This window comes from Streptopelia decaocto (assembly GCF_964273445.1).
Source record: "Streptopelia decaocto genome assembly, chromosome: 1".
NCBI lineage: Eukaryota > Metazoa > Chordata > Aves > Columbiformes > Columbidae > Streptopelia > Streptopelia decaocto.
The window spans coordinates 67,430,683-67,450,408 of record NC_138663.1 but is presented as its reverse complement, the minus strand read 5'-3'; the positions used below and the strand labels follow the sequence as shown (position 1 = coordinate 67,450,408).

Here is a 19,726-nt window from a genome sequence, read left to right as displayed (position 1 = left end):
ATTTACTGTAATGAGAGCGTGCATTACATCTGTTAGATCTCACGAATTAGATCTCGCATTCTATTAAGCTGGGGGAAGGAGAGAGAGGGAAGGCACACTTATAAGAACTCCCCTCCCCACTTGGATTTTGCCCAGGTTAACAGCCTGTGATACAAAGTAGCCTAACTAAGTACTAAAAATTATTTTCTATGCATATATTAAAGATAGATAGGTTTTAACTTCTTTTGGAAAACAAAATCATACAGCTTATCTACAGAACCACAGCCAGAAATGATACCCTGCACATTCCAGGCTAATTTTATAGCTGGTGCTGTTCACTTTTATAGTTGGTTTGCTTCACTATTTTAGAAAATACTTTTTTCATTAAAGAAACACCCCCACACACACACATCATATAGAATAAGTGTTTCCCCTCCCACTCACTCCCCAACACAATTTATTCATTCAGCAGTCCTGGAAATTCAGCAGGGAATTATCAGCCTTCTGTTCAGTAACACAGAGCAGCTCCAAGGAAACAAGAGGAAAAAAAAGAGACTCTGAATTGTGGCTGCCAATCAACACCAAATCAGACTGAATGCCCTTCCTACTAAATTGCAGGAGAGATGACAGAAAATTATTTTATTTACTGGTAAGTGCTATAGAAATAAGATGGCAAAGACAACCTGATACTTCAGTGAAAGAGCTAGTTCAACAAAAAGCAGCTCTGCATGCCTTAAGAAATCAAACCAATTGTTCTGAATCGAACTGGCTACAAGTAACTACTTGACATGTCTTTTTTTGGTTAACCCTGTTAAAGGAAAATAGGGCACAGCTCTAGCCCCACCAGGAGGGGAAGGTCAGCCTGTGCTATCTGCCAGCCTCCTGCTTGTGCCGTGACTGTGGATAAATAAGGAGTAGATAGATAGATAGATAGATAGATAGATAGATAGATAGATAGATAGATAGATAGATAGATAAGATAGATAGATAGATAGATAGATAGATAGATAGATAGATAGATAGATAGATAGATAGATAAGAGGGCACTAGCTCAGCTGTTCAGGTCTCAAGCAAGAAAAGAAATGTTTATATGAAGAACAAGTCACTGAACCAAAAGCAGGTTAGTAAGCTATGTCCTCAGGTGACTACAAGAGACCCATGGTCCAAGGAACTGAGAAAAACTATTGCCCTGAGAAAAACTAGAGCCACCAAGAACATCCATCAGGCTCCAAGAAAAGAACAAGCATGAAGTGCCACCCACAGATAAAAATCTGGCACATGACATGAATATTCTCAAAGTACAGTTCTCTACTAAAAAGTCTGGGCAAAGAAGGCTTGTTTTTTTCTGGTTTGCTTTGTGTGGTTTGCTTGTTTGTGGGTTTTATTTTTTGGATAAGACAGATAAGACTGGCACAAAAGGCTTTCTTATAGAGACAGAATGTACCTGTGTCAGCCTCCACCAGCAGGCTGGGGTCCATGGGAACCTCTGATAGCATACAATAAAGTGAGAAATAAAACACTGTCCAGTGCAATACAGCTGCACCCAGTCAGCCCTGACTGACCTGGCTCAGGCATTCCAATGAGTGCGCCAGGTTGCACACCTTGAGCCACTCACAACTCAGAGCTCACTATGGATTAGCTGCCTAGTGGAGTGCAGCATCTACGCTGCTTCCAGGACAATCGTTCAGTCAACGTGGATCTCTGTGTGCCACTTCATTGTGCAGGTGTACCTACAGTTCCCCGTGGGCAACCTCTTCCAACCGATGTGGGCAAGTAAGTCACTTCCAAGAATTTTCAAAAGTGTGTCCATCATCCATGTACTTAAAAGCTGAGTGCACGTAACACATGCCATAAAGAGAGGCTGCTTATGAAGACAGCTATTTTCCCCACACTGTCACAGTCGTTATCTTAAATCAGTGCATGAGCACGTATCACAGAAAAGTCTCCCAGAGAAGAGATGTGGATTTAGAAAGGGTGATGTAGAAATTGTTCAGTTTTTACCAGTGGACAACCTCAAGGAAAACAATGAGAACAAAACCCAGGCCTTTGTTCAGTCTTTAGAGATCTCATAAAAGCTTTTACTCCAGTCATTTGGACCATACTAAGCAAAGTGGGTTGCCCTGGAAAAGTCAGTTCTGGCAAGGTACAACAGTCACTGAAGATATGTATACCTGAAGTCTTCTTCATTTATCCTGCTAAAGAAAATAGACATATAATCTACTTTCAGCTTTGCTTGGTGTATCATCCCCCTTCATAATCACAGATATTTCCAGGTTCTTGGGTAGTTTTCAAGTGAATGATAAATGGTACAGTTTTTGATACCTACAACCCACATTCTTACAGGGCTTATGGACTGTGAGATGCCTAACCTTAGAAAAGGAAATGCACCCGCCCATCTGAAATAATTTGTGCTACAGGACAGCTTAATGTAGTGGTAAGGAAAGAAAATATAACTTCTAATGCTGTTTCAAACAAATCTCTTCCAACCAGTAACAGAAAGGCAAGAAGCCAGGCAATTGCTGTTCCTATATGAGAAAATATCCCTGCCAAAAAATTGATTTCATAGTCATATGAACTTGATATAACACAAGAAAATAGAAGATCTGCTCATGTTTTAAATAGCTTCAGTGCTTATTCAAAACTATTTTCACTATCCCCTATTGCTGTCTTGGAATAGGAGATTTACCCATAGGGTCTAGAGATTTCTGAGAATCAATCTAGGTAAGTGATTTCCTGCCTTTATCTTCTTTCAGATTCCTATAAGAACTTTGCTGTAACATGAATTTAAGTCTACTGACATTAAGTCTACATTTAGGTTAGTTACTCATTCACCTCTCAAGAGAAGTCACTTCAGAGCTGCTAGGCATCACTCGATCATACATTGGACAACACTCACAAGCTCTCATTTAGGCAGACAGATTATATGAAATATTATGCAATTTTTTAAAAGTTCATGAGCTCCACGGATTTTATCTTGCTATGCTTTCTTTTAAGTCATGAAATAAAGTTTGACTACAAATAAAGACCAAGATCAGATGACACCATTTAAGGTATGATTAATTATTTTCCAGAGACATGGTCTACCTGTGGGGGGAACACACCTCCCCCCCGCAAAAAAAAAAAACCCTCCCAACCACAAACAAAGAAAACCCTCTAATCAGATAACTTTCCATTAAAAATGTTCCTTTCTACTACAGAAACAGCTATTTCCACCACACTATGTTGACACGATACACAGGGAAAATTTTTAGTGGATACAAAGCCTCATTTCAAAAACAAGTCAGATGTAGCAATTACTATACTCAGTTAAATAAACACATTGATCGAAGTCTTTAGGGGGAACTGGATTCATCCCACTGTCTTAGGCCTAGCATTAATCAGAGGCAAGGTCATACACCTTTTCAGAAATCTTGACTAGTAACTCTACTTAAGCTTTGAATTTTCCATAGCGAAACAGCTGCTCAAGTCCCTAGTGGATCAAGATGTAAGAATAAGTATGTACACATTAATATTGCTTCTTCAGTACACTGTTTTGCATGCTAGAAAACGTAATCATTCTTCCTTTTCATCTTCTCCCCCCGCCCCCTTTTTTTTCTCCTAAATATCTGATGTTTCTGTCAAACAAGATATTTATCTTGATATGGACCCAGAGAATGTCAACTATACTGAAGAATCTCATTTGTGGGACTAAACTGATTTTTGGAAGTTTCAGCCCTACCAAACTCAAATAGAAGCTTAAGACATCTCAGCAGATGTTTTAAGATGCAGATTTGCTCTCCTAACTTGTAAAATTTACAGAATTAATGATCATATGAAATGCTAGTGATTCGCTCTTTATTCAGAATACAAGATTAATGTAAACATCAAGAAAAACAGTTACCGAGCTCACTGCACTGACATTGTCATCAATGTCATCACCCTTTAAATGTAAGGGAGGACATTTCACCCTAAAAAGGGTGAAAAAAGGAAGTGAGTTCACTTCAAGCCATGAAGAAGAATAAAAGCAGCACAAAAGAGATTCAGCATTAGTAGAGGAAACACAGCAGCACTGCAAACCCTCTTTTAGAAGCCAAAATGGCAACAAGATTGATTTTTTTTTCTTAAGTGGATTTTCAATAAAGATGCAAAAGAGGTCTCAGTCCAGGAAAGCACTTAAACACATGATAACCTCAGCATGTAAATAGGCCCCCAGGTTTCCATGGCACTAATAACAGAGAAGATGTTTCATTGGATTAGGACAGAACTCCTTATTTTCTCCTTGCAGCTACTCAGGTAATTATTTCAGGCTGAATAAGGTTTAGCATATTCACAGACAGATGGACTATTAACTGAAAAAAGCACCAGTCAGATATACTGACCAAAATATTATCCTGGGTGTATTTCATAATCCTGAAACTGAAAATTTCTCAGTTATTCAATTTTCATGAAAAATTTCATAAACTCTAAATATGCATTATAAGTAATAAAGTATCATCTATAAATAACCTTTTTGAACGTTATTAAATAAGATACAGTGTAACACTTTTAATAAAGTTAGTCTTACATTGATGGTATTTTTGAAGGAGCAGATAATTGTTTAACTTACTTCAAACCAGTCGATCTTTCAACTCTTTTACAGAGTAACATACTATAATGAATATTTCACAAATGAAATGCGTCCTTGGTCTGTTTTCCCCAGTGATGCTTGCTGATCAAGTTTAATAATGGCAAGATTAACACACACCTGCATTTTAACAAAACTCCATGCTGCTAGTAAAGCAGGGAAAGTAAATAACCGTTCCGAGCAGGCAGCCCTGCCTGTTGAGATAGGAATCTGAATCACAACACTATCCCCGTTCCACAGATTTATTTCTCAGACACTGGAATCTATTCCAGCCAAGGATGATTTTCCCCGCCTCACACACTTTTTGACCAGCAACACACCCCTATTTAAAGATGCACTGACCCTTTGGCATCACACAGCAACATATTCAGAAGCATACACTTGTCAGATAACCTCAGCTGTTTTTCGTGGTCCTGCTACTGCATTGCTTGTTAGAATCAAGTTAAATAACACCACCAAAATGCTGGACAATCTCATAAGATTACAGTATCTTTTTTCGGCTGAGTTTTATTTGCCATCTGCAGTGTCCTTTTGTCCAAAACGTCACATTCTGATGCATTAGGGCAGGCTGGTTACCTCCCAGGCAGCAAAAACACCCCCAAAAAATAGGGCTGGCAGAACAATGTGGGTCCCCACACATTCCTCCACAGCATAACTCATAGCTCTGCACTGCTTAGGGCCAAGATGCATGATTCCAGGCTGTCAGCATCCTTCCATCTATAAGTATTGATCCAGGAAAATACGCTTGTAGAGCATCTTTTTCCCTAAGAAAGCTGGTCTTTAACTGAAGACTAGAACAGCTTGCCTCTTTAAATGCACAAAAGGTTACTTTAACCTCTGCACTTTGCTCTCAGCAGTTGCAGGAGCAGCTTAATGGTTGCTCTGTGGCTTTTTCCAGTGAAGACAACAAACCAAATAAAAATATTTCAATAAAGTAGATTAATAAAGCAAAAATATATATTTTGAAGCATTGGATTTGACAGAAACAGTTCTAAATGTATTATCTTTAAAAATAAAAGCATTTAATATGTGTATTGTCTTTATTGAGCAGATCCAGAATAAATCCCTAGAATAAATGCAATACCAATACACCTGATGAGTATTTTATATTTCTCATGTAATTCAAGCTTGTTTATCTCAGTGAAACTTTCTGTTGCTTTCTGCATGTATCCTGAAATGGCAATTTAACTTCTCCTGTAATAAAATACGGAATATTATCAGGCTCCTGGTTTTGGTACAATCATCCATTTAGCTCTCATAAAGACCAAACTGCAACAGATTCAAAGAGAGCAATGTGGAAAACGTAATAGCTCTATGAATCAAGAAGGGTATTAAAAGTGCAGAGAAGAGGATAAAGGGCAGCCACTGCCTGGAGAGCAGAGTCCCAGGATTGTCTCTACTGCACCTTTCGGCTATCCAATACCTATCTGTGATAAGAGCTTTTTTCCAAGTTGATTTATTCCACTGCAGTTTCACTGCTCTTGGAGCCAGCTCAGTTACAGAACTTAAGGCTAAGAGATCAAAATTGTATGAGAAGTATTTGCATTGATTTTACCAATACATATTCAGCAGGATCAGAGAAAGCCCTTGCTCAGTTGGCAGGATCTCTCACACAAGTTACATGCACACTTTTAGCACACGTCTACATTCACCCTTCTCCTTCCTTTATTAAAAATGCAACAAAATATATAAGTGAAAGCAAATTCTTGCAAATTCCTTCAGGAGAGAATTAATGCTTTATCTTCAGAAAGCACTTAATGAATCACAGTCCCTTAATATTTCCAAGGAGGCAAGTGCAGATTACTTCACATCTCTAATTCCAGAGTCTAGAGCAAGTAACAGGAGAGTTGTAGTTGCTGCCTATGCATGTATTTCACCCATGTATAAGTAATGTGCTCTTCAAGAGCATCCTATTATTATATTTCAAGTATTCCTGTATACTTCACCATTCAAATTCACAGAAATCAGATTAATCTGTTTCAAATGTTTTATTCAGTTATTATTAACACGACTAATATTCATGTAGTATTGCTTCTACGGCTTGTGGAAAGGAATCAGAATCAATACTATGATTATTTTTAGCCCATTTTTTAAAATTCTGACCTAAGGTTACAGTCAGCGAGCTCCTGCAAAGGCATTGAGTTGGCCCCAACACTGACCACAACTGAAAACTGTGAGATGACATCCTTGAGATGACATGAGCAATGGAGATGTTACTTTTTTGCTAGTAAACAGAATTAAAGGGTCTTTTTTAAAGAAAAAACAAACAAACAAAAAACACCACAAAAAAAAAAAAACAACAAAACAAAAATCACAAAACTTTAAAGTGAGAAAAGCTAATCTTTTATTAACTCAAATGTGTTATGAGTTAATGGAACTAAAATCTTCTGTACACTTTTATTAACAGTCAGTTTAAGAAGCAAAAGAAATTTGTCAAAAGTTAGTCTTTCAAGTAAAACGCTAGCAACATGAGATTATAAAAAAACAAACACAAACAAGTGACTACATTTTGTTTGTGGAAATACCACGTATGAGATATACTCACTATAGTCCCTGTTTATCACAGGGAACTGAGGTTCCTTTCTCTCACCGTTACTTCATGCTGACAGAATTCAATTACAGCCATAAACAACAGCAGCAATCACTTTGGAAGACAGAACTGGAATTTACTGGAGTAGGAAAAACCAATACAAAATACAATCAGAAACATAGTAGTTATGTATGGTAGCACAAACTCCTACTGCAGTTCATCAGTTTTCCTAGCCACAAGCTTTCAAAACATCTCACCTATTGATCCTATATTTGCAAAAAATGGAATAAAATACCAAGAATGTTAGCACCCAATATTCATGCATACTGTCCTGTTAGAATCCTTTTTTTTCCTACAGTTACAAAGCAATAACATACACCAGAATGAAGGAAAAAAAAAAAAGTAATCTTCAGAGTCCTGCCCAGAGCAAAACATCCAGTTAAACTGAGCAGACTATGGAATTTCCACATCTTTCAGTTGAGCATATAATTATCCTGCTATCCTGCTAACTTAATGCCTGAAAAGGTATTTCTAACATTGGCTAAGTATTCACACATACTTAAGTCTCATTGGTTTGGGGTTGAGAGACATGATAAAGTTAACACTGAGCCACCTGAACAGGCACAAGTTCCTGATGGGACACACTTAACAGACCTGCTGTGGCTCTTGAAGCACACAATATTTTGTGGCTGTAGAAAGCCATGAAGGCTTCTTACCTCGCAGAGAAACAGGAACACACTCAGGATGCTCTGAGGCTGCCTTGGTCCCAACCCACATGCCAGCAGCACAAATACCAGACCTTCCGCTTGTGCTGTCGCTCAGCTTGCCAAAGCTGAGAAAAGTCAGTCTGAAGTCCATTTTACTCATCTAATTCCAAGAACTGGCAAAGACTCAGTGTAACTTCAAGTGGCTTCATAACCAGCATCTGGCTGTCCAGGTGCGGTGCTGCACAGGTGATGGTCCATTCTACAAGGTGTTTCAGCCAACAAAGCCAAGAGCAGTGGCTGCCATCACATGAGAATTTCTTCAGATATCGGAAGCCCCACCTAACCAGACTGAACACATATCAAAGACTATTTTGGCAAGCAATCTCACTGATTGTACCATGAGAGGTTTAGAATGGATATTAGGAAAAATTTCTTCATGGAAAGGGCTGTCAGGCACTGGAAGAGGCTGCCCAGTGAAGTGGTTGAGTCATCATCCCTGGAGGTGTTTAAAAGACATGTAGATGTGTTACTTAGGAACATGGTTCAGTGTTAGGTTTACAGTTAGGTTGACAGTGTTAGGTTTACAGTTAGACTCGGTGATCTTAAGCATTTTTTCTGACCTAAATGGTTTTATGATGATCCAATATAACTGAAGAAACAAACAAAAAAAAAGTGTTTTGAGTAGTTAAAAATATTGATAAATCAGTGGCTAAAACAACTGCACCCCTGACATAGACCACAGCACTAGCTTTATTACAGAACTAATGGGTGCACCTATGGGACTAAATGTCCCCCTTACCAGACTCTAATCAGAGACTTATTTACAGCTCTCAAGGGAGATTTCTTGCTACTGACCCAATACTAATATCTAAACTGGTCCTTAAAGCTTGTGGAAACAAGCGTGGCATGGAAATATGCTGTATATCATATGAGCAACAAAACCTGGGATGAATGGTGGCCATACAGAGGTTAGCAGCATCCTTCTTTAGTCAGCGTTGCTGCTCCCCTGAAACAAAACAAAAACAAACACCACAGATGCCCTTTACCTGTAAGGTTTTATCTGTGCTGAGTCTGAGCACTAGACAAAAATAAGGATGAAAACACAATTCATGCTCACAAAGAGTTTTGATTACAAAATCCAAAGCCTTGTTACCAGACATAGGCACGAACCTTAATTTAAACTGATGTAAGTGGAAGATTTAAGAGGTCGTCAGGAAAAGCACACAGATGAAATGCAGAACTCATTGGCAGTGCCTCTGTCTGGAAGAAGAGGAGATAAGATGCTGAATAATGAGCTTTACCATTACCTAGGTTTTGACGGTTAAATTGCTATGGTTATTGCCCCATCATGTATTTAATAAACTTGAACACGTCCAACAAACCCACAGATAACAACCAAGAGAGAAGCAGTGCAGCAAGGGTTACATGGCACATGTGAAGAGCTTTGAGTTAGCCCGAACTTGCACAAAATTGAGCATGCAAGGAAGAAGCCCTGTAGTCTCTGTCCAGGTGACAGATTTGCAGTGGCTGGTGGAACAGCCAATCAATAGGAGATTTCACTTCTATAATTACAGCGCTGATGGGCTAATCTCATATATATTGTCTTGAATAAACTTCTGCCTTAAGTAGGTTGCAGCACAATCTGTCTTGAAGTTGAAAGATTGTACTTGAATACTCAAGCTTGGAGTAGTGTAGATGAGAAAATAAACACAATGCTAGGACTTTCTTGCACAAAAATCATACCCAAGTTGCTCTTCCATTTCAGCTACTTTAGAGTTGAGGAGCTGGATATTGCATTTTCCCCTCTTCTGCTGCATGCTTCATGGCTCATGGCAATGGAGTACACCTAAGGTTACTCCTTGCCTGTTCCCTTCTTAGAGCGACCTTTTTTACCGCACTATTCACGTGAGTCCAGTCTGTTGAAGATGGAGCCCTTTCTCTTACCATTGTCCTCTTATGTTTTATCTCTCTCAGTTAATTTATCCAACAGAAATGGATGAACTTGTCCTAGCTGCAGCTCTGATGACTTGGCTTTCCTCTCACTCACAAAGCAAAGTTTAAGTTTCCTTCTCATCCTTAATATATTTTCAGAATTTATATTTCCAGTGTGTACCTGAACAGTATAATTCTTTGTAAATAAAGTCTTTAGCATAAGTTGCATGATTTTTCATATTGTAAACAGAGCTGATAAAATCAGCTGTGTTATAAGAAATGGTCACAGCAGATGCATCATATTGGATGGATGACTCCCAGCATGACTGGAGTTTTCAGTAAACACAGCAAATGACATACTAATAAAGCAGATGATAGACTTGGCACACTGAGGACTGCTATTTTTTTAAGTCACTCGTTCCTTCTCCCAAATTCTTACTGTACTGGCAATCCTTCCCTCAGCAGCATATAAAAACCAGACTAAGGACAGTCAAAATGCCATGCCAAGGGCTGTTCAATGACATGGGCAAGCTTCCACCTGGCTCTTTGCTGATCCCTCAGCTAACAAGGTTAGTTAGATACTAACACTATCATGGAAAACCATCTTGAAGTCCAGCCTAAAATTCAGCCATTTCATTATTTAGGGAGTGCATTATTTTTATTTCTTGAGCAACAGTCCTCTGCACCATTCTCTATACTCAAAATACCAGACATCCTCACATTCATAACAAATGCAACCCTGCAATATCTCTAAAGACAAAATGCCAATCCAATTTTCATTCCTGAGGCTCTGCAGTGATGGTTTCTGACAAGGTAAACCAGGCATGGTGTTTTCAAGACACAAGATCTCAGCTGGCAGCCCTGGGTAATGCTGGCTCTGCTGCTCCAAACATCCCTGAATAGAAGGACACATGCATCCCCTGGGCCCTGCTAGTCATACACTACTCAGGGCTTTCCTCACCTTTACTCTTCCCAGAGCTGCTGATATTTCTTGTTTGTGCCATTTGCAAATCTATATCTAGCTCGTGCCTGGATTGGAACCCTGCCCTGCAGGCTTAGCAGCCCTAAGGACTCCCTCATGTCACAAGGACACCTCAAGTGTTTCTGCTTGTCCAGCTATTGCTCCCCACAGTAGTCTCAGTCCCAACACTCCATCCTTCCCTTTGTAGAAGCATCTGTGGCAGAACTTAGGCAAAAATAATTTTGATTTAAAAAGTCAGGAAATATTAAAATCAGCTCTTTGTGCTCACTCAAGCCCCCTTCAGCCTTATACTAAGATTGTGGTGAAAATATTTTTGCTTCTCCTCACATTAAAAGATCCACTTTTTCCCTTCAAGACCATGGTAATGAAAATGTTTCCTCTTTCTTTTAACCATCTGAAAAACATTTCTAAAATTTGAAATAGCGGCTGAGGTATGGAACTTGGCTGTTCAACTTAAAAAATAATTTAACCAGTCACAGATCGTTCAGTTTAGATGGTATAGTACATGCAGCAATATCCGTACACATGTCACTAAGTCACTGAAAACACTGATTTCACCTAAGTATGGAGCACATCATATATAATCACCACCTGCATAAACCCTGTTTAAGAGACTGTGGATGCCGGCAGGAGCCTCTTGGTTGACTTCGGAGGATCTTGACTGAAGCCTCAGTGTTGTCCTTGCTCGCAAATGTCCTTGCTTGCCGGTTCCAGCGAGCAGGCGAGCATGAAATAAAGAGTTCAGGATATCAAACAACAGATTTAAAAAACCAAAATGTATATACACAAAAAATTAATCTCTTTAGTGGAATTTATTATGTTTAAAGAATAATCATCTGCAAAACCTATATTTACCTACAGTTACAGTCTCCTGTAATTTCCAGCTTACCCTGAAAGAATACTTTCCATCTGCTCTAACAGTGTCTAAGATCAAAGACTGGCTTGATTCTGTCTTTTCAGCATGAGAACATCGTCATATACATAAGGAAAAAAAAAAGGCAAAAGTAAAATTTGCATTTTTAACCTAAAATAACTGCCAAACCACTACAGACAGAAAGGCAGGCTTTACCTCACTCATGTTATCTAAGGCTGTCCTCAGATGTACAGCAAATGAGGGGCTGGGAGAGTGGTGGGTAACTCAAGTCCAGCCTTTTATTCCTGTAACTTTCAAAGAGAGAGAGGAAGGCAGGAAGAATTTTTCTTTGTTTGTTTACTTGACCATCTCAAACTTACTTGAAGGCATAGCATAGGACAGCATTGTTATTGGCTGTCCCAAGAGATAAATCATTCCACACTCAATGTAAATCCAAACAAGTTCTACCATACATCTTCATTTAGAAGGAATGACTTCCCATTGATTTATTATTTGCTGTTGCAGCTCTAAAATCAAGGACTGCTTCTACTTATAAAGGAATTAAGTACATGCATTCAGCTTGCTAATAAAATTATTAATGGCGAAGAACAATGGCAATGAACTTGACCACAGAGGAAAGAGAGGAAAACATGAAAGATTAATATTTTACAAGCTTGTAATTGCAGGAAGGACAGCTAGATTTGAAGAAGAAATAGAAACTCTTCATTAAATTGAAATAAAAACAGACCTCCTCCAACCACATGGTAAAGCTCAGTAATTATAACAGATGGCAGAGAAACAAGAAGTTGCAGCTCACCAGTGAGACTTATACAGATAAATTGGTTAAATTTCTCATACTTCCTCACCCATGAATTGTGTGACTGTACATTTCCATCTTTCCACGGGACTCAAATACTAGTTTAAGAAGCCTGGATGTGTCATAAACAGTTTCTGACAATCTGTCAGGGCATTGATTTCATCATGATTTGCTTCTTGCATACGCCTGTGAAAATCAATTAACAATAAAAGTCAAGATGATGATAAAAGTCAAGAAGATGCAAATAAGGGAAGATTTTGCTTATGAGATTCATTCTCCAATTGCTTTATTAGTTGCAGGACTAGCTCCTATTTCAAGGGATCGCTTGCATTGTTATGTTGAACCAGTTACATACATAGCAGTAAAAAAAGAAGTTGACTATTTTTTCTTCTTTCTAGAAGAAAGAAAACATTCATATTCTAATATATCTAAGACATATTAGAATGGCAAGCCCAGATCTCCAGCAGTCCCGCATCTGTTTATCCTCATCTTGCAATATGTTACTTTTTTGATGATAAAATAGAATCATAAATGGAATTATTAGATTAACATTATATTTCCCACCTAATTTCTGTTCTGTACTATTTGAGCAGAGGAAGTGGTAGAAAGTCTGCTAAATGGCAAACTACTCGACTATAGATTCTCTGCCTCAGTTAACATATAGAGTCAGCCACTAAAGTACAGTTCTCCCCAAATTTATATTGAAGAGCCACCCCCCCCACCAAACTGTTCTTGAGGACCCTGCAGTGTCCATGACACACATCATATCCTCCACTGGACTTCCCATAAAGAGATGAAGTCCCGTGAAGCCCTCCCCACTGCCTGTATCAGAATCCATTTCAGGGGAATAATACAGGAAGGACAAGGCAGGAACACATGTGGAAAACGGGTTCTCACATCCGCAGAGCATCAACTGGCCCTGCACCCCCGATTAGACAAGACAAAGCCCTAGGAGAGGGGTTAAATACACCTTCTCCTCCCTTTCAACTATCTCTTCTTGCTTCCTCAGGTAACAGCCTTCTTTTAAAGAGCTTAAACAAAATACAAACTTTTTTTTTTTTCCCCTCAAATAAAATAATCCATTCACCTTAGCGCAGCCTGAAAAGGCATGGCTAAACAGAAACAAGCATGCCTAAGTAACAGAAGAAGCAGATAACATGGTTTGTTTCCTTTGACATGGCGTTTGTTGCGTTTAAGATCATCCATAGAAAGGCAGATTGAAAGCAAGGTTAAGTCTGCAAAAGTCAGTAACTCTACCCTCCAATCTCAATTTATAAATCTGGAACTATCATTATGTTTTGAAGTGTTATGTAAATTCCCTTTTCTATTGCTGTAGAAGAAAGGATAAGAAAAGGTGGGGGGGGAAATATTGGCATCTTCCAGAAAACATTATCTTCAGTTCTCCAAATGGATGTTTATCCAGCTGCTGAACACAGCACTATATCCCCTGCATCAATAAATTCCAATTTAATCCTTATTCAACATCTAACCAATGCAGACCAAGACCACAGCAGTGTAACTTCTTGGTTAAAGCATGCAGAGAGCTGTAACATCCACAGTCATTAGAGAAATGATGAGCGGAAACAGAGCCTCACTGAAGCTGTCACTGAAACACAACAATTAGCTGTTATCATCATTGCAGTGTACCTCAAGAAAGAGAGTTTCATTTTATATGTGTGTACACTTGGCAAACTCACATCCTGGTGAATTAATATGGTGTGAAGGAAGGCATTAAAGGGCTATTTCATTGGAACCTTTCCAAATAAAATTCATTTTACAAAGCCATCTGAACCAAATTTGTCTGTTAGAAAAGCTGCATATGGACATTTCAGTTGTGGCAATGAACAGGTTTCCTCTGCCCAAGATAGTACGGATGGAAAAATATTCCAGCTATTTAAGTTGCATGCTTGGCAAAAGAACAGTATAAAGCTTGCCTTTAGTAAAATAAAGCATTTCTTCTTTCTATTCCTTCCATTTCATCTGCCTCAATTCTCTATTTCAGGGAGCAATAGAAAATAAACCAAGTCTTTATTTTCTACCTATGACCCACAGTTACAATAAGTTAAATGAAAGTTCGATAATGTTAAACATTGCCCTGAATTTAATTCTAGCTTACAGATGCTGATGCAATTTGTATCTTCAAATTAATCATGTCACATTGTACTGGGTGCAGCTGGGATGGGGTTAACTTTCTTCATAGCAGCCCATATGGCGCTGGGGTTAGGATCTACAGCTAAACCAGTGTTGATAACTTAGCTGTGTTTTGGTGACTGCTGAGCCCCAAGGTCTCCTTTGTTTCCCATTCTGCCCCTCCAAAGTGAGCAGGGTGGGCAGGAGGGACACAGCAAGGGACAGCTTGACCCCAGTTGGCCAAAGGGATACCCCAGACCACATAATATCAGGCTCTGGGATAAAACTAGAGAAGAGTCTGCCCATGGTAGCCACTCCTCATCATGGGTCTGCTGACAGTGATTGCCTTCACATCACTTGTTTGTTTTCCTCCGCCTGATTAAGGTTTGGTAAATCAGCATTTCCGCTTTGTATTTTGGTTTGGGTTTTTTTGTGGTAGGGTACAAAATGCCATGAAAATGACCAGTTATATTGCAAACTGAGTTGCACTGTGTAAGAAACTTGAAAAACATCCAAACACAAGCATCTCTTACCAACTCCCACAAAAAGAGAGCCATTCCATAGGAAGGCAGGGAACATTCATTTTAGGAAATAAAATCTGTAATTTAAATTAGAGAAGGCAACAGCTCATCAGCAGACAGACTGAGTAGGGCTGCTGCAGTTCAGCAGACACAGCACAAGCTCTGCTAGGCACACATAATTCTAAATGCAATGAAAAATTGCCTTCAGACAAGTCTATCAAGTAATTTTTGGAAGCACACCACCTTGAGACAAACTGAGCTCCCATCTATTTCTAGGATGGATCAAGCTGAAGCTTACCAAGTGAATGAGACTGAACATTCAGATTTCTTCCCAGCTCTGAGGCTGATACAATCTAGACATAAATTGAAATCCCTCCAAGTTCAGTCAGCAGGTGTGCAACTGCCTGGAGAGGTTTTCAGTCTCTGCTTGGTTACCACCAGCTGCAAGTTTCCCAAACCACTGTACAATTCCCATTGATTTAATTTTAAAGCTAGAAGTATCACTAAAGCAACATATTGGTCTCCAAAACAACATTAGTTTTTCCTTACTGACAGGCAATTAAAAAAAAAAAAAAAGTATTTTCACTACAACAGAAAATTTTTAGCAATTTTAATAAACCTGAAAAAAAAAAATAAACTAAAGAACTAAAGATCATCAAAAGTTATTTCATAACATCCCCTGTTAGCTAATAACAACACAGTTATTTTATGTTCTGATTTGGGAACCTAATCCTACATTTGTGTAGGTAAAAGCAAAATGCAGCAGAGTCCAGGTATTTTTTTCCATGTCTGCCTGTCTCTTACCTTCAGTTCACCTTGTTTATTCAGTTCCTGTCTTGAAGAGATTAATATGTATTTCATACAGTACCATAATCTTGCATAGAGCCTCCAGGCTCCAACAAGAAAATAAACACATCAGTAATAATAAAATGACAAGTTATATCAGATTCAGAACATGTCTTCATCCGAGCAGTTTTTAAACCTCTTCTATACAGGATTTAAACCTTTGATTTACATATATATACACATATATAATGGTGCGTGTATGTATGGGTGTATATAGATGTATATACATACATGTATATGTACAGCCCATATTCGTGTTTTACACACATGTAATCTATAATTTTATAAATATGCTGTATTATAATTTATAAAATTTACATATAAAATATATATGAAATATATGCATATAGTATATAATCGTGAGTGGTCACCTGCTTTCTCCTGACCATTAAATCCATTTCTGTCAAAAAGCAATCCTTTTTCAAAAGGAAAAACACGGAGGGTACTGGAAGTAGAGAGCAATGGATAAGTCCAAAAGAAGAGGAAAGAAACCACAAGTTTGATCCCACTTCCCAGCAGCACCAGTGCCCCAGGACATGAGCAGAGGCCCGAAGCGCTGGCAGCTCCTCACGGTACTATCACTGGACCTGGGAGCTTCAGCTCACATGCTTCCCGATGGAGGAGGATGGGAGAGGTTGGGAAGCCCATGGAGCATGTTCCAAACAGATCAGCAGGAAAGAGTCCAAAAATGCACTATTTCAGAAGGGAAATCTGGCTTCGTTAGCTTTCCCGCCACCCTTATTACCTCCCCTACCAATTTGCTGCTTCATAAACCAGAGCTGAGGCATTAAAATGATGCATTTGTGGACTCCATGGTGCTGCATAAGCTTATAACTCAGTAGACTTTATGACTGCAAGTCATTTGTATCGATTTATTTACTTCATTAGCTAGGGGAAGATGTAATTCCGCATTGATGGAGAAAGGAGTTGAAGAAGGAATAGCTGATTAGACATTTTAAAATCCCATTTTAAAGTTAAGTTTCCTAATGACATACTCAAAATTAAATACCAAGAATACAGAGTTAATCTAAATCTATAGTTAGAAACTCAAAATCACTGTTCTTATCTGTAGATGGACAAGTTATGCAGCTGCTTTTACAAACTGTCACCTTACGTCCCCTACTTGATAAAACTTTGTAAGACCTACTTATATAATTATGAGAACTCTTTAATTGCATAAACAGCATTGGAAAATTTTTACTCCTGGACTTTGAAGATGCTTGTTAATGGAGACCAACACTTTCCTAGAAACACAGCTGAATACTCAATCAGGGAAGTCCCTTCCTACCAGCCATTGCGCACAATGCAGTAAACATTGTGCCTTTGAACTTCAAACCATTTTGTCATTTTGCTTTGATGTAGCCCCTCCAGCAGCACACTGGCATAATTGTCATTAAAGCAATAATTTGGCAAGCATGAAACACATCATCTTTAATCTTCCCAGAGTAAGAGATGTAAATATTTAATTTTAATGTACAAAAATTAATAAGACAAGTGGGTAAAGAACTAAGTCTATGAATAATAATACTTACCACCTTTCTGTTACACATCTGAAAGTACTATAAAGAAATAAATAGGCATTATTTTCTTGATTTACCTATGGGGAAAATTGAGAGCAAATTGCTCCAGGCCACAGAGTGAGCCAGAGACACAATGAAGGAGTAAAGCTGAGGCTCTTCAGTCCCACTCCACTTCCCCACTATTGCACAACACCTCCTCATGCAAATCATTACAGAAACAACAAAGACGACATCCACTCTCCTGTCGACCTCCTCAACATCACCCTTCCTTTGGTGGCTTTCTACAGACCACTTCCAACGTACCTTCCACTTTTGGATAACTCGGCCACCTGGCGAGGCCTTCAGTGACTGCCTTGAGCATCCCAGCAAGCACCAAGCCCAGGACAGACCGCCGTGCTAGGACATCCCTACAGCTGCAGCCTCCACAAAGACAACTGGGCAACCGCACCAGCAGGGACAGCACTGCCGGAGGAGGCACAAGGGAGGATCTCCTAAGAGACTAAAGTTCTCAGCAGGGCTGAGTCAGCCCCATTGCCACCTCATGAAGATCCAGGAATGGACGTAACCAAGCATTGTGTCAGCACTCAGAGAAAATAATCTGTCATATCAACCTAATGGAGTATGAATCTTTAATGTGATATTGATTCTGCTAATGTTCCTGCACGCTGTCATCTGGAAACAAAAATACCTCTTTGTTATACAGTAAACTACACTCAGGGTCATGCAGTACAACAGCCAATATCATTAGGAAGAGGGTTGGTTTGTTTGTTTATTTCTTTACAAGCACCAAAAGGTGTTTAAAATTATGCATTCAAAGGCAGTCACTAACATTACCAGAACTAAGAAGAAAACTGGTCATGCTTAAATTCCAGCCATTGTGCATTACATCTTCTAATGACAAAATATACCTCATAGTAGTAGGCATGTCCTAAGCAAGCAGGCAAGGCTGGCAGAGCTGCAGAGTTACAGAACAAGGTGCTGCAGAATTAAACTAATATTTCATTAATCAGTGCTCATTTCAAAGGCTCTTGCAGTCAGAGGGTTTGTTCTTTTTTCCAGCTCTTCTCACTATGTGAGCGGTAATTCTTTCCTCCCCCAAAAAGGTTAACAGCATGTCCACTGTATTTAAGTGCCATGCTTGACCACTTTAAATCAAATGCTAAACATTCACAAGTTCCTACTGATTTCAGGAGAGCTGTATTATTTCTCTTACCGAGCTGCAGACACAGGAAACTCAGAACTGACTGGGAGCAACCAGGGAAATTCTGGTGGCAAAAGGTTTTGCTACTAGATTCCTTCAGCAAACCCCAAACAGCCTCTTGCTCTTTTTTTTCTCCCTTGTCCCACGTAGGGCAGTGACAAACTATGATTCCTGTTCCCTTTCTCCCTCCCTTGGAGCACAGCCAGCTCTCATCTGCCATCTCACATCTTTCTGTATCATCATGATCAATAGAATCCTGTTTGTGATAAGTAAGAGAGAAGTACGAAGTACCTTCATTTTTTCAGGATGCAATCCTACCAGGTATCTGAAGAACTGTGTTTTGTCCAGGTTTTGAAAACAGCAACATTCACGGTTACTCATAATTTTTCCTTTTTATACCATAACTGCAGGAAGACCAGCTCATTAAGCCAAAGCTATGGTGAATAATCCCATACACCTCAGTATGATGTGTTTGAGGCTATTCCCTTTTGCCTCCCCTGTGTTTGATACCTGCTGCCCCTCTCGTTAACTAACACAATGAGAAAAGCGACAGCAATGCACCTTTGGTCCATCTACCTCTTTTTTCCAAATCCAGAGCCGACCCCCAAGCAGAATCCCACTTAAACAACTAGTTGCCCCACTTCTGAAGTTCTGAGAAAACCTTCATCCTGCAGACAGCTGCGAAAACTCGTATCAGCAAATAAATTATGAAATGTCTCTCAAAAAAATGTTATAACTACAGTTAGAATATATGAGATGTGTCATAATCCTGAAAAATGACACCCCCATCTGTCAGATTCAAAGTCAGGAACTTTATATAGAAACCATACAGCTTTCCTTCAGATAAAACCCTCCTGTCAAAGCCGCGTATTTTCTAAAATAGTAACCCACCTTGCCCTCTGGCTCAGAACATGTTATTTTTGGATGATGTCCCATAGCAAATAAGGATGAATTTGTTTTGTTTGCACTCTATGCAGCTGCAAACAGGTAGAAGCCAGGTGAAAACAATGACAAAATTATTTGTTAGTAAGGGGACCTCTGCCAGATGCCCAAAATGAAGGATGCAGTGGGTTAAATACATTTCACTTCTGAGGGAAGTTAACTG

The 19,726-nt window shown here is 39.1% G+C and overlaps 1 protein-coding gene across 11 annotated transcripts in view; it reads right to left on the bottom strand.

The window, feature by feature from the left end:
- Window positions 1-19,726, bottom strand: part of BICD1 (BICD cargo adaptor 1) — a gene marked incomplete at both ends in the record, with an annotated part of 175,661 nt that overhangs the window by 108,930 nt on the left and 47,005 nt on the right. Inside the window, one exon of one of the 11 annotated variants that reach the window (XM_082043191.1) lies at window positions 12,466-12,589. The exons of the other annotated variants lie outside the window; for them this stretch is intronic. Coding sequence (XP_081899317.1) covers window positions 12,566-12,589 — 24 coding nt within the window. Of the gene's footprint in view, window positions 1-12,465; window positions 12,590-19,726 lie in introns of those variants that run through there. 11 annotated transcript variants of the gene reach the window in all.